The following is a 12786-nucleotide window of genomic DNA, read 5'->3' on the forward strand; positions in this document are numbered from 1 at the left end:
GGCTCGGGCTGAATGCCCTGCGCCAGTTATACGTGGTCTGTGTAAGCTCGGTGGCCGACTATGGATCCCTGCTCTGGTTCGGACGAAGAGGCTGCCAGTCCCTGTGGGAGCAGTACCAGAAGCTCCAGAACCAAGCACTGGCCACGATCGTGGGAGCGTTCCCCAGGTCGCCGACCAAGGCACTGGAGGTCGAAGCTGCCCTCCTCCCGCCGGAATGCAGGCACATGAAGCTCGCATACCAGTATGCACTTCGCTTCCTCAAGCTACCCCATGACCACCCCGTCAAACAAGCCTTTTCCAACGGACCACGAAACCAACCCGCTCTGGGGAGCAACTACAATCACGGCCTTTCTCAACCCTCAATGTTCTACCCCACACAACTTCAGTCCCTCATTGTCTTGCTGAAAAGTCTCTCGAAATCACAGAACATAGAGAGGACAGACCAATCTTGGTTCCCGCCATGGTACAGCCCTCCCCCTGCGCCCGGTTATACTCAGCGTAGGGAAAGAGGAGGCAGCGAAGAGACATCGTGAACTTCTCCGAACGATCCCCCAGCACACAGCGATCATCTACACGGACGGCTCTTTCGACGCCCGAGGAAACACAACGAGGTCCGCAGCGGGCCTCTGTTCCTTCACTCCGCACACGAGAGCAGCCAAATGCTACTCCTGGAATCTGGGCCCAGGCCTCCGGATTGCGGACGCAGAGCTCACATGCATACACAAAGCCCTGCGAATTGCCCGATCATGGAACGCTCCCTGCTACATCTTTACCGACAGCCAGGTCGCGCTCCGGCAGACGCAAGGAACTAGCTATATGGCCAGGCAAGTGAACAACATTGCAGAATCTCTCCAACATCCTGTCCAGCTCCATTGGTGCCCGGCGCACTGTGGGATCCGGGGCAACGAGATTGCCGACAAGCTAGCGATGCATGGGAGGCAAGGGACCAAAAGGGGGATGTAGTGCATGGGTGGTACAACTGTATATGGGTGGGAGGAAGCCATATAGCTGGTTGCCTGGTATCTGGATTCTACATCAAGTTACACGTAAGCTGCCAGTCCCGCCGGCAAATTGCAAGACTTGGTTGAAGATTGGGTCCGTTCAGCTGGATGGTTTCAGACGCGACACCGTCCGGTATTCTGGTGACGATATTCCAACCACAGAAGTGCAAGTTCATTGTGTCACTACCTCGCGGGCTGTACAGTAGGCCGTGTTGTGTGGTGGCCCCTTTGTGTTTAGGACAAGGCTTTGTTCGGGACGGGTGGGGTCTCAACAAGTACGCATCTGCGGTTTCGATTGTTACTTTCTACTTAAGTGTCTAAGCATCCTTCCTCTCTCTATCTATTCTAAGCGTCCCAGTCTCGTGGGGCAGTCTACGCTGGTAAACCGGCTCTGGCTTTGCGATCTCCTCCGCCGCTGCGGACTCGGGCCCCTCGCATGCGTGTTCACCCGCCCTGAGGGCCTGGCATGTCGAGCACCACGTCGGCCAGGACTCGGTCTGGGGCGTCTTTTCGGCGCTGCCGGAAACATCTGGGCTAGGAGAGGCGGAGCCTGCTTCTTGCCTGGAAGCCGTGCTGTCTGTCATGGTGTCGTATCGATGGACAAGGTAGTAAACCGTTGGAGTATATTCTTAGAAGCGACATGAGAGGGAGGGGGAGGATAGTGCCTTATATGTAAAATGACTCAGGTCTGATTGCTTGAGCATGCCAACAGAACGTGATGGATGTTACTCAGGACACATTCGACATGTCCTGCTGACCCCCGTTGCATCTAGCAACAAAGACCATGTATATGACCTCCCCTGAAACAGACCTGTTGAACCATGTCTGTGTTCTGTGTTCGAACAGTGAGTAATCCGAAGTTCCTGCGTAAGCCGAGAATATCAGAGTATCTTCTTCCACGATCCACCATGGACCATGTCGGACCACAAGACGTTTTTCCTTTCAACCATTGCACCGCACCTCCCCAAACCCCCGCACCAACGCACTGTTCCCAAATCTCTCCATCGCTGCCGCCTCCAGACTCAAGATGACCTCCAGCCCCCCATCAGCCAGCCGCGGCAGCACGATGGGGTACCGCTGCCCCGTCATCTCCGACAGCCTCACGGCCTCGCACCGACCGACCGACGGGCCCCAGTTGAGCGCGCAGACGCCTTGGTCGGCCCACGAGACCATGGAGATCGCGTCCGAACGCCGGCGTCCACTGGGGTCTAGATTCGGATGAGCCGCCAGGTAGGCCATCGCGGCGCGGATGCTCTGCGCGTTGACCTGGCCCGCTATCGCCCTGCGGATTGCTGCAGCGGTCTTCGCCAGGAGCGTGCCATCTGTGACGCCGTGATGGTCTTGGGACTTGGCGGCATCGGCCAGCGACAGCAGCTCATGAGCGGGAGCCGATACGATGGCCCGGCCAAAGGCGGCGCCGAGATACCTGGGGTCCAGGGGCGGCTCGCAGCGGGCGCGAAAATTGACGGGGATGAATATCGTCGATGTTGGTGAGATCGTATTATGCTTGGTTGACGGTGTCGGAGGAGATTCGGCCGCTGCGGCGGCGCTCCATAGTAGGGCCGTCAGAATGTCACCAGTGGACACCCAGGGTACGTCGGCCGCGACCGATCGAAGTTGGTCCGTGGCGAGGGCTTTGAGTTGTCTCAGAGAGTGCGGAGAGAAATACTAGATGGCTGTGACGAAAGTGGGCGATGACCTGGCAGTGACGGGTAGAATAGCTGTGGCACGTGGAATTAATGTGGCTAGCGGGGTAACCGTAGCAGGTGGAATAGCCGTGGCGGATGGTCACGGGATCGGTTCATCGTACGGGAATGGCACGACGGATGGCACGGTGTTGGGTATATCAGCTCTCGCCACCCCCGACCCCAAATCACGCACCGAGGCTCGGTCCATCCGAGGCTGGATTTCCAAGCCCAATCCCTTGCGACGGACTTCTAGCAAGTCGCGGCAATTCGAAGCCCGCATCTCGAGCAGGTACTGGTAGTGGCTCGTTCGCATCGTTTTAGATTCGGCCCCAGTAAATCATCCAAACATTTCCCCTCGAGCCGCTCTAGGTCCAGATCCATGGGATTATTAGGAATGACAGTCACGCCATCCTCGTCGGGGACGATGTCGAAGACAGAGGTGCGGTGTCTACTGTGCCAGAGGGGGCTGTTGCAGTATACTCGGGGTCGGTTTCATCCTCGCTATCCGCGTCGCTATCCGTGTAGCTATCCGCGTCGTTATCCACGTCGACAACGGCATTCGCGTCGTCGCCGCTGCCTGGCGGGGCCTCGAAATCGATCGCTTCGACTTGGCCGCTCGATCTCGTATGGCAGGCGATTGATTGACGAAACTATGGCTGTCAGAAACGGAGTAGGAGGAACAGCCCATGGTCGAGAATCCAACCACCCACATATTGCCTTATCAACCTAAGGCATAGCATAGGGCTATTATAGAGTTCGCGCTTTATCACAAATCTCTTCTATTCCTAACTCTTTGACAGCTCTGGCTACATCCCCCAGCCAGCGTTGATTATAATGGGCAAGACGTCAAGTCAATAATGGAGATCTTGGCTGTTGCGCCGGGCGGCGCATGGAGTTGCGGCCGCGTCCCTTGTTCACTTGACATGTTTACCAAGCCTGTTTAGCAATTTAGCGAATCACCTGAAGTCGTCGTGTTTTCTTCCAGTACAAAAGAAATCTGGACATGTGACCTTTTCCTTTGGATGGGGTACGCTTCTCAAAGGTTTAGGCTCATGTCTAGCTATGCCTTTATTGATATTAGCTCCCCATATAGTCCGGGGGTCCAATACGTCACTGTGACCTTTGTAGACATCGGGTACCTGGATTATGGAGGCAATATTCGAAATAATCCTCAAGGACGCCAGGTGGGCTCCAGGCTGTAATTGTAACTGTGGCGCAATCTTGTGCACATCCCCCACAGTACAAGAAGTGCCACATAATTCCGAAGCTATTGGCACCACTCGGTGACCGGCTACTATTTCCATATCCTCGCACTTGTTCTAGTGGAGCCGACTCGTTAACCACTAAACTAGGCCATGCCCGGAAATTTCAAGTCCTTGGGTTTCGACGTGGCAAGCAACAAGCACACGCACCCCATTACCACATCTCTTTTGGAAAACTTGCTCTTTATCCCAGTCAAATGCATCACGGCATTGCCTTTCTTCTTCGCTCTGAATGCCTTCTACGCCAGCCTCGGGTTGGTAACAGTAAGGAAGACCAAAGTCATCCGTGACGCACCGTCGAGAAACACGAGCCGCATGCGTCGCTGCACTCAACGCTGTCCTCGCCCCAGCGATTCTGATTTGATATCGATATCCCCGACCTACGTTACCGTTGCCGCATAGCCCGTTACGCCAGGCGATCATCCGTCGATATTCTGTCAGCCGATATCCTGCACGGCGATATCCTGCACGGCGATATCCTGCACGGCTTTTTCAAACCGAGGACGTTGGATGACACGCTGCACGCCATCGGGGAGTGGGAATAGAGGAGAGAGGGTTGCTGGAGATGGTTGCTCCATAAACCTTCACATGGTTGGTCTGCCCGGGATCTACTTCGCAATTCTTTCCTAGCCGAGTCACACTCAGTAGGTCCCGGTTCCTCTAAGCACATCGACAGTCAGGCATGTCACGAAAGTTTGCAGGGGCATACCGAAAGTGAATAGAGGCTAAAGTCTTGTCCGCTTAGGGTCACATACAGCTTCATTCCCAACTAGTGCCCACTCCTGCTCTGTTCAGTGTCTCCTCGTACTCCATCCTCTTTCCTACGCTTGACTCCTTTTTGATCCCCGATCTCCTTTCGCATTTTCGGCAAGTGGTCCAGTAGAGCTACTGCGTTACCTTGCAACGACTTATGACTAGAGTTCGTCCACCCTCTCCCGTCCTCGTCCATCTTCTGTGAACGTCTCGTTAGAGAAACTGCAGTGCTACTAAATGTGGCAGCCGTACCTGTGCATTTTCAAGAAATGCGTCTAGTTGCTTCTTGTAGTCCCCCAAAGCAACATTCGTGTTAATCTGTTGTACCTTGTGTAGGCTCTCGGAGGGAAATGAGCATCTCCTTTGAGCTTCGGCAGATGCCATCGGAGTGGATTTGGGGGGATATCACTGGAGAGTATCACAAAGACGGCGTGATACAGTCGCGCCAGTGAAAGGTACGCGTACGAAAATACTGACCTGTATATACGTTCACTGGTTCAGGGGAACCTCTCGCCTTCTTCTTCAACGGCGCAGGAGGCGATGGCCCAGATCATTGTGAATTTCGAGCTCGCTGTCATTAACGTGGAAGCCGCGCGGGCTCACAGGCTGGCCTCGCAACTCGAGGATTTAGTGTTATTTGACGAGTTCACAAATGGTACGACCACAGTCGGAGACGAAAACGAAGGCGATGATAAGAGCGACGAAATGGAAATCGAAAACGAACGCGGTCACGCAAGCCCAGCAAAGAGTGGTTCGGTGTTAGATTCTGACAACTACAGGACTCTGGCTAGTGGTTGGCAATGACAGTTCCATGTACACCTGTACGGTTCATCAGAGGAGAACCACGATAATCGAGAACACGCTAGAGCACCGCATGTTACCCAAGGGCCAGCTGCCAATCCTGAGATCTATGGTGTTCCCCATCGGTGCGAACTATCTCTACAAAAAGAGGCTCAAGGATCCCGCGAATATCAATCGCTGTATTGAATACTATTTCGCCATCCTGTGACAAGGGCAGTATTCGTTGGTATGCGTGTGACACATCGGCAGTAAGGATGGCGGCATGATGCGAGCAGAGACGCAGCAGCTTGACCAGATGATGTACGAACCTGCTTTAGATCAATTTCTCATAAAGGAGCAGCTTGGCTATGCTATTTTTAGTGGTCTGCGAGGCTCCTCTACAACTTAACGTTTCCAGTTTATCATCCAGAGCGAGAAAGCTTCTGAATACTTGGAGTCGCGTATTGAGACTATTAACTTATGCTAATATCCATACCTAATCTAGCTAAAGAAAATGCACCTTATGCGAAGCGGCTTCGAAGGTCCGATATGATCGAGTTCTACTCGAACCATATTCTACCGTCGTCGCCCATTAGAGCCAAGTTGGTGGTGTATTTGGAGGTGCATGGGACAAGTGCCAAGACTCAAGAGGCAACCGCCGCCGAGATAGAGCCAGAAGTCGCACCCAGCAATGGTACCGTTTCCTATTCGATTACGGATGTCGGAGAGTACATGTATCAACTTATAGCCAGCTCTGGGGTATGTCCAATACACGAGCTTGGCTTCTTTGAGGAATTTGACTCCAAACTGTGAACACTGTATCAAACATTAGGTCTTGCGGCCATCCATAGCACCTTCAAATTAGCATTGTTAGACTCAGACCACTAAGGTATTCTAACTACTGGGAGATGAATAAGTATGTAGCTGTTTGGGTTGGGTCGATAATGGATAATATGAGCAGTTTCCATTCTATTTTCGGGCTCTCTGACAGCCGGCAGAACTTCTGCTACCAACGTCTTGACTTTTTTGAGATATTGCTGGTAAGAATCTCTGTGACGTGTACCACTGGTTAACTAGTATGTTATTCAAGTCAATGCCGACGGAGGAGCCATGACCTGCTACTGCTGAATTGGCAACCCGTATTCACTGTAGAGTAGTACCTCAGTTTGGAGAGCCCTAAATTGAAGGGCATTGCAGGAAGTTTCCAGTGATACGCCTGAATGGAACATGGGACGCACCAACTACAACCTGCCGGATATAGTGGTGTGATATACATGGTCTGATGGGTTTATCTGTGGAAGGAATAGACCCAGTTCCGAGCTGACCCCTTTCTCAACTCTCGAGCTTGCGCCACTCGTATTTCTCACCAAGTACCGTACACCAGTAATCCTCCCATTTCTTAGCAGTCTTATGACACAAAACCCGTTACCGTCGACATCGTCCCGGGAGTACATTGCGATTGCCAAGTTGACGCCCTCAGCCGTCGTTAATCCTGCTCGAAATGACTGCCCTGACTCAAGCTCACCAAAGGCGACCGCTATCGACGCAATTGGAGCAGCTGCACCAGAACGAATCGGAAACGCCCCATCGAGCCGAGGAGACAAAGGCATATGCAGCTTGATTAGCCTTCTGCCATCTCTGCTCCCATCAGAAATCGACAGATCGCACACCATTCAACGAGTCCGTATCATTTCTGCGTACCTGATCTTTGCAGGCGTGTGATACTTTTACACTCTGTGCATCCGGCCGTTTCTGCACTTCTCAGTATCGATCCTGGGTACCAATACCGTGAAGTCAATCATGATCTGTCATAACGCCGTTCTCGCTTGGCTTGCTTCCCCGACCGCTGGTGGGGCCAAAAAGGGGCTATTGCAGAAGAGACTGAGGGGTAATTTCAAGTACATGCAGCCATCCGCAATGGCCAATCTCTCGAGTACGTTCCCATAGCATGTTGTATCTGCTATGCTATGCATGGCGTAGAAAAGAACAAACCACGTAGCTGCAGCAATTTCACACGGCCTACTAAGGGAGACTGACGTATGGTAACACTCAACAAAGTTGTGGAACCCTACAGATGAGCATGCCGTCTTTTCCCAATGACACATCCTCTACTCTTTGATCAACGTCTGTAGTAAGTCTCCAACGACAAGAACAATGGCAGTCGCCAATAAATGCGCCCACTCTTTCAAGGTGATCAAGTCCGACAGCACGCTGATACAATGGATTTGTAACCTGTGCCATTCAGGCCCCTCTTGGTGGATCTTCGAGTGCCGGTATTGCAAAGTTCACGCCTGCCGAGCCTGCGTTCACAATATCTAGCCAACGACTTTCCGGTAAGTTTCGAAAGCCTGTGTGAACGCGCGACAGTAGCTGATAGGTAATCAAGGCGGTAGATTACATATGGGACGGCTGGGTGTACCAAAGGTGCAAGCGTGAAAGGTGGCAAGTCAAGGTTGACTTCCAACGCTATGTGCCAATTCCTATCTCGTGTATTCAGTCCCGTGTTTGGTCTGTTATATCAGTTCTCGAGTTTTATGAACTCCCATCTGCCATCTATGGGACCTTCATCATGCTGCCTTCGCCAGCTACCCCTTTTTAATGATCTGGGTTTCATGAGGGACCGGCTCGTCGAGGCGAGAGCGAATGCAGTAGTAGTAAGATATTCATCAATATCTTTTAATTCGAAGGATGTTTGATTCGAAAATCCGCACAGAGAACCGTCGGTGATCTCAAAGCCAATAGTAGAGATGACCTCGTAAGCAACGAGATTGGAGAGGTGTATTTTGTTGATGGAGAATTAGGCCTACATCGTGCTTGCAGGTCGGACACTCCAGGTTTGTTTGCGAGTGCACGTTACTATATCTAATTGGTAGGAAAAATGGATACTGACTTTCCACAGGAACATGTCACGGCTAAGTCAATACACCCTCCGTGGTGGAAAGATCCGGAACATGAAGGACAGCCGAGAGAGATATGCTTGTTTAGTTCAAGATACAGCAAGAGGGAATCATGGATTGTAAAGAGTATATATATTATCCAAATATTAAGCTGGCTCTCTAAGGATACAGCAACGCGATCAGGTCGGGCCGCTCGGTACAACTCCATCTTCAAAAACAGCTGGATCCGATTCATGAAGTCTTCGACAGTTCGAGAGATAGGACGACAGAAAGATGATATAACGCTTGCAGAAATATTTGGAAGCAAGTAGACATCAGTGGTGCCCATCGAGCTCACGTTCGCGGATCGAGACCCCCCTGCCGAGGACATCCTCTCAGCACGATTACCAGCACAACATCCTCTCTAGGTTTATCCTTCACAAATTACCCGCCGAGCTATTATCGCGGATCATCGGTTTCATCACGCCCCAATCCAATTCATGCCGAACTCAACAAACTAATAGTAACATCTGAGGGACTTTGGCTTAGGAGAGGAACTGGATCCAACGACGAATTCAAACGTCTCGGGAATGGCTCCTGGGCAAGAAATAGATCAATGGATGATTTCGACGCGAGAGAGTAGAGAATGGAAGCACCGAGGCATTATGTACAAGGAGGCTGCATCGGTATCTTCGACTTTCAACCATTTCAACCAGGAGTATTGCGGACCTTCCCGGAGGCGACTCTGGTCGACGACCATTTCAAATCCTGTCACGATTAAACCAGTATCTAACAAGAGAGAGCTCCGATATGTAGGGAGTAAGGGACACCGATTTGTTGGTTGAGATATGGTTCACCTAGACTCTTTGCATCCGAGTGCTCTTGATCTGTGTAAGGAAAGGTATGGATACTAGGAATAGGGATAAAACTGCTTAAGGGGGTGGCTATGCACCCGAGCCACATAATGCAATAAATGTGGCTGTGCTCCGCCGTTGGTCAAATTGGGGCACCTCTTATTGGCGACTGACAAAGGTTCCGAGGTAGCACAATATCTATGATACCCACCATCCAAACGATTCTAGGCGAAACTGAAAAGAGGGCTATGTCAGTATTACTCTTGAAAGGTAATCCATAACATAAAGTGTTAACGCCTTCTTCGAGGCTATAGCCAAGAGGCGCTGTACTCGCGGCAATCCTCGAGATAACGCCTAAGCTAACTGTGTCTGACAGCTCTCAAATCGACTGTGTCCCATCGAACAGTTGCGAAAGCCCAGATGTTGTTAAATCTCAATCTCGGTGAAAATTAATTGTATTACCTTGGTTTTGTCTTGTTTTCATTTTGCGCGTACACAGTAAAATGAACATATTTCGACAACACACAACTCCTGTATACTACCACCATACCAAGAGTTCCTTTGACCTCGACTACTGATATTCAATCATTCCACCAACCACTTCATCAAAGCAAGCGCCTTTTACATACTTTACGAGATGACGCACCTTTCGAACCAGGCAATCGCACCGGCGATATCCCCTCCAAACCCATCGCGTTCCGACATGACGATGCTGTTCATGACACTCCTTTAGAGCATGATGAGGTGCTCGCGCTTCTTGTGACAAGGGAAGTAAGAGCTTGGGGTTCAGCTAATAATTGGCTATGGCACTTCTAGGGGCTCCAGCCTGTCTGTTCTTCCTCTCTTTCCAGGAGGGTGATTCGCCTGGCTTATATACACCTTATCTAGTATCCTTTAGACGTTCTTTGTCCCTTAGCCGCCGTATCCTTCAAGAATGTAGTTATCCATTGGGCTGATGTGCATGCCTCCTCTTAGTCATGCATGCCTGTGACTGGTATGCGTGTGACACTTCTGCTCGAACTCATTGTCACCGTTGAGGATGCCCATCACTCTGCTCATGGCGTACTTCATGATTAGAATCGAGTGCTTTTCAATTCTTGGCCTTCATGCATTTGATTGTCTGTGCTCAGGAGTAATTGACACCAGCTTATACAGCTCTCGTGGTAGCAGGGTACCTCCTTATGAATTCGTGTAGTACACACAAAGGTTGGAATGCGGTGCGGATCCGGTCGGGCGCGCGTTGAAATGTAGGCTCGAGCCTTGAGGTGACCGGACAGATGATGGATGTTAGGGTCTTGGGCCACCCTAACTACGTCTTCTACGACGCGAACATAAAGCAGCAGAATATACTGGTCAGAATCGATGCCGAGCCCTCAGGTATGAACAAGAGGTGAGATATGAGCGCGCTCGACTCCATGTTCGTCTTCGTGGACATGGACAACTGCGGGGAGTTTCTCGTCGCCTACAAGACAAAGCAGCTGATCACGAGATCGGATATGATCAGGTTCCCAAACGTAGACACCTGGAACTTCCCAATGTGATACATGGGTACCCATACGTGAACAGAAACTCGAACACACCCAATAATCCGCTCAAGTTCACCATCGTGTGCAAGCTAGTCACCAAGTAGTGCCACGCGTGTTAGGTGATCCTTATATACTCGCTCATGATCTGCAACGACGATGTGAAGAGGAAGGTCTGCGTACCAGATGACGAGAGAAACAAGACTAGGATGACCTGGCTCGTGTATACGATGAATAACGTGCTCTGCAACGAGAATGGGGCGCTAAGTGTTTCGGCAGTCTGTCCGGGTCCGCCCTCTTGTAGCCTTGGCCACTGGGAAAGCAGTCTTTACTGCTGTACCGGATCGAATCGGTCGAGGTTTCCGAAGAGGAGCATGACGGGGATTGCAATGAACGGCCGTTGTGCCTCGTCCTGATACTTTCTGAACCGGCTATCCACCGAAATCAGCGTCAGCCTGCCCACATGGGTGATCTCGTCGACCACAAGTGTTACCTTGCTCTTCCATCGCGGTTTCTCTTCTTCCGATATCCTCCACGTGGCCTCGCCACTGCCCTCAGAGTCGACATTCCTGCGCTTTGGATACCCACCGTTATGCTGGTATCCTCCTTTCCCTACAGCTTTGCGATGCGCTCCACCTTTTCCCAGTCGAGCAGGATGATCCCCCGGAGTGGTGAGCCCTGCATATTTTGTAGCTGCCGATAGAACCGCCGGCCTCGGTCGCCCCCTCTTGTCGCGGCGCTATGTTTCCCTCTATACCCGCTTCCTCTTTGCTGCGGCTTCGCAATCTAAAGACCGTAGCGCCGAGCTATTGACCATACCTTTAACGTTGCCACTCCAAGCGGCCGCATACAGAACGTTTAGAAGGGCGGTCCAGTGCTCCTCCAACTCAATACGTTCGTCATTCCCGGCGCCGCCGTCTCTTTCCTCGTCCAAGGGTCCCAGGGCGCCGGCCTCTGCTATCTCCTCGAAGCCCTCGTCGATGCCCCGCAGCTTCGAGCCGGCCGCTGCGTCGTTCGCCGACACCCTAAACAACGCGATGTTACGAGTGTGAAAACGTAGCCGCTCGCTGAGGGCTCCCTCAAGCGTCCGCCTGAGTCCTGGTATATCACCAGCGGCATCGGCCCGGAACCCAATAATAATGCTAGCTGATGCACTTTCTTACATAGCGAGATACGACAAGGAGAAACAAATTAATAAAACCTGCCATCTCACCAACCTTTTGTCGTGTTCATTGAAGCTATCCGTAAGCTGCCCAATGAGGATGGGATATGCCGCTTTTCCCGGGGCTCGGAGGTACTGCTCCCAGCCCGTAAACCACCACCACCTCGCCGGCGGGAAGGGCAAGCTCCCGTCATCGCTGCAGTGAGACATTTACCTGCCGCCCGCACGGCGGCTCAAGGACGCCCTCGGCGGTCTCGCCAAGGACGTCCTGTTCGGCCGCTACCTGTACAAGTGGCGCGGCGCCGACTTCCTCGTGTACCTGGTGGACGGGCGCGACGGCGTGTCGGCGTACCCGACGGTGCGTAACTACTACGTGCTGACGGCGGACCGCGAGAAAGTGCGGCAGCTGCTGCTCGACCTGCACGAGGAGGTCTGGGTCTTCGACCAAGCGGCGTGGACCAAGAAATGCGAGCTGTACGCGAGCGTGCGCAAGGCGTCGTGGGACGACGTGATCCTGGACGCGTGCATGAAGAAGGCCCTCATCGACGACCACGTCTCCTTCAAAAGCCGCGGCACCTACGCCCGCCTCCGCGTGCCCTGGAAGCGCGGCGTCATCTACCACGGCCCGCCCGGCAACGGCAAGACCGTCTCCATCAAGGCCACCATGCACATGTTGTACGATCTCGACGTGCCAGTGCCGGCGCTCTACGTGTGGTCGCTGCAGTCGACAGGTTCCCTAGAGCGATTCTTCTCGACAATGCAAGATATTACCAGTCCCGGGAGGTACCTGGACTTCAGAGAGTGAAATCAGCTGACTTGTTGACTCTATGTTCGTGGGCCCCGAGCACTCAATCAAGCAGATCTTCGCCAAGGCGCGTGAGTTCAGG

At 52.4% G+C, this 12786-nt stretch overlaps 6 protein-coding genes across 6 annotated transcripts; 3 read left to right on the forward strand and 3 right to left on the reverse strand.

Moving 5' to 3' along the window:
* Positions 1-1318: 1318 nt before the first annotated feature.
* Positions 1319-1585, reverse strand: PG985_005530 (uncharacterized protein; the record flags this gene model as incomplete). Its single annotated transcript, XM_066825299.1, has 1 exon — positions 1319-1585. The coding sequence occupies one exon, from the start codon at positions 1583-1585 to the stop codon at positions 1319-1321; it is 267 nt and encodes an 88-aa protein (XP_066688459.1).
* A 358-nt stretch (positions 1586-1943) lies between these two features.
* PG985_005531 (enoyl- hydratase isomerase family) lies at positions 1944-3002 on the reverse strand (the record flags this gene model as incomplete). Its single annotated transcript, XM_066825300.1, has 2 exons — positions 1944-2669; positions 2883-3002. The coding sequence occupies 2 exons, from the start codon at positions 3000-3002 to the stop codon at positions 1944-1946; spliced, it is 846 nt and encodes a 281-aa protein (XP_066688460.1).
* Positions 3003-4044: 1042 nt separating this feature from the next.
* PG985_005532 (uncharacterized protein) lies at positions 4045-4496 on the forward strand (the record flags this gene model as incomplete). The annotated part of the gene is made up of 2 exons (XM_066825301.1): positions 4045-4205; positions 4367-4496. The coding sequence occupies 2 exons, from the start codon at positions 4045-4047 to the stop codon at positions 4494-4496; spliced, it is 291 nt and encodes a 96-aa protein (XP_066688461.1).
* A 748-nt stretch (positions 4497-5244) lies between these two features.
* PG985_005533 (zinc protease) lies at positions 5245-7206 on the forward strand (the record flags this gene model as incomplete). The annotated part of the gene is made up of 5 exons (XM_066825302.1): positions 5245-5359; positions 5484-5709; positions 5755-5867; positions 5990-6212; positions 6792-7206. 5 exons carry the CDS (start codon positions 5245-5247, stop codon positions 7204-7206), a joined length of 1092 nt encoding a protein of 363 aa, XP_066688462.1.
* Positions 7207-11065: 3859 nt separating this feature from the next.
* Positions 11066-11970, reverse strand: PG985_005534 (uncharacterized protein; the record flags this gene model as incomplete). Its single annotated transcript, XM_066825303.1, has 3 exons — positions 11066-11415; positions 11557-11883; positions 11955-11970. 3 exons carry the CDS (start codon positions 11968-11970, stop codon positions 11066-11068), a joined length of 693 nt encoding a protein of 230 aa, XP_066688463.1.
* Positions 11971-12006: 36 nt separating this feature from the next.
* PG985_005535 (ATPase YjoB) lies at positions 12007-12704 on the forward strand (the record flags this gene model as incomplete). The annotated part of the gene is made up of 2 exons (XM_066825304.1): positions 12007-12031; positions 12106-12704. 2 exons carry the CDS (start codon positions 12007-12009, stop codon positions 12702-12704), a joined length of 624 nt encoding a protein of 207 aa, XP_066688464.1.
* Between the last annotated feature and the right edge of the window lie 82 nt (positions 12705-12786).

The sequence above is a fragment of the Apiospora marii genome (assembly GCF_038362585.1).
Source record: "Apiospora marii strain CBS 49790 chromosome Unknown utg000003l_segment0_segment0, whole genome shotgun sequence".
Lineage (NCBI taxonomy): Eukaryota > Fungi > Ascomycota > Sordariomycetes > Amphisphaeriales > Apiosporaceae > Apiospora > Apiospora marii.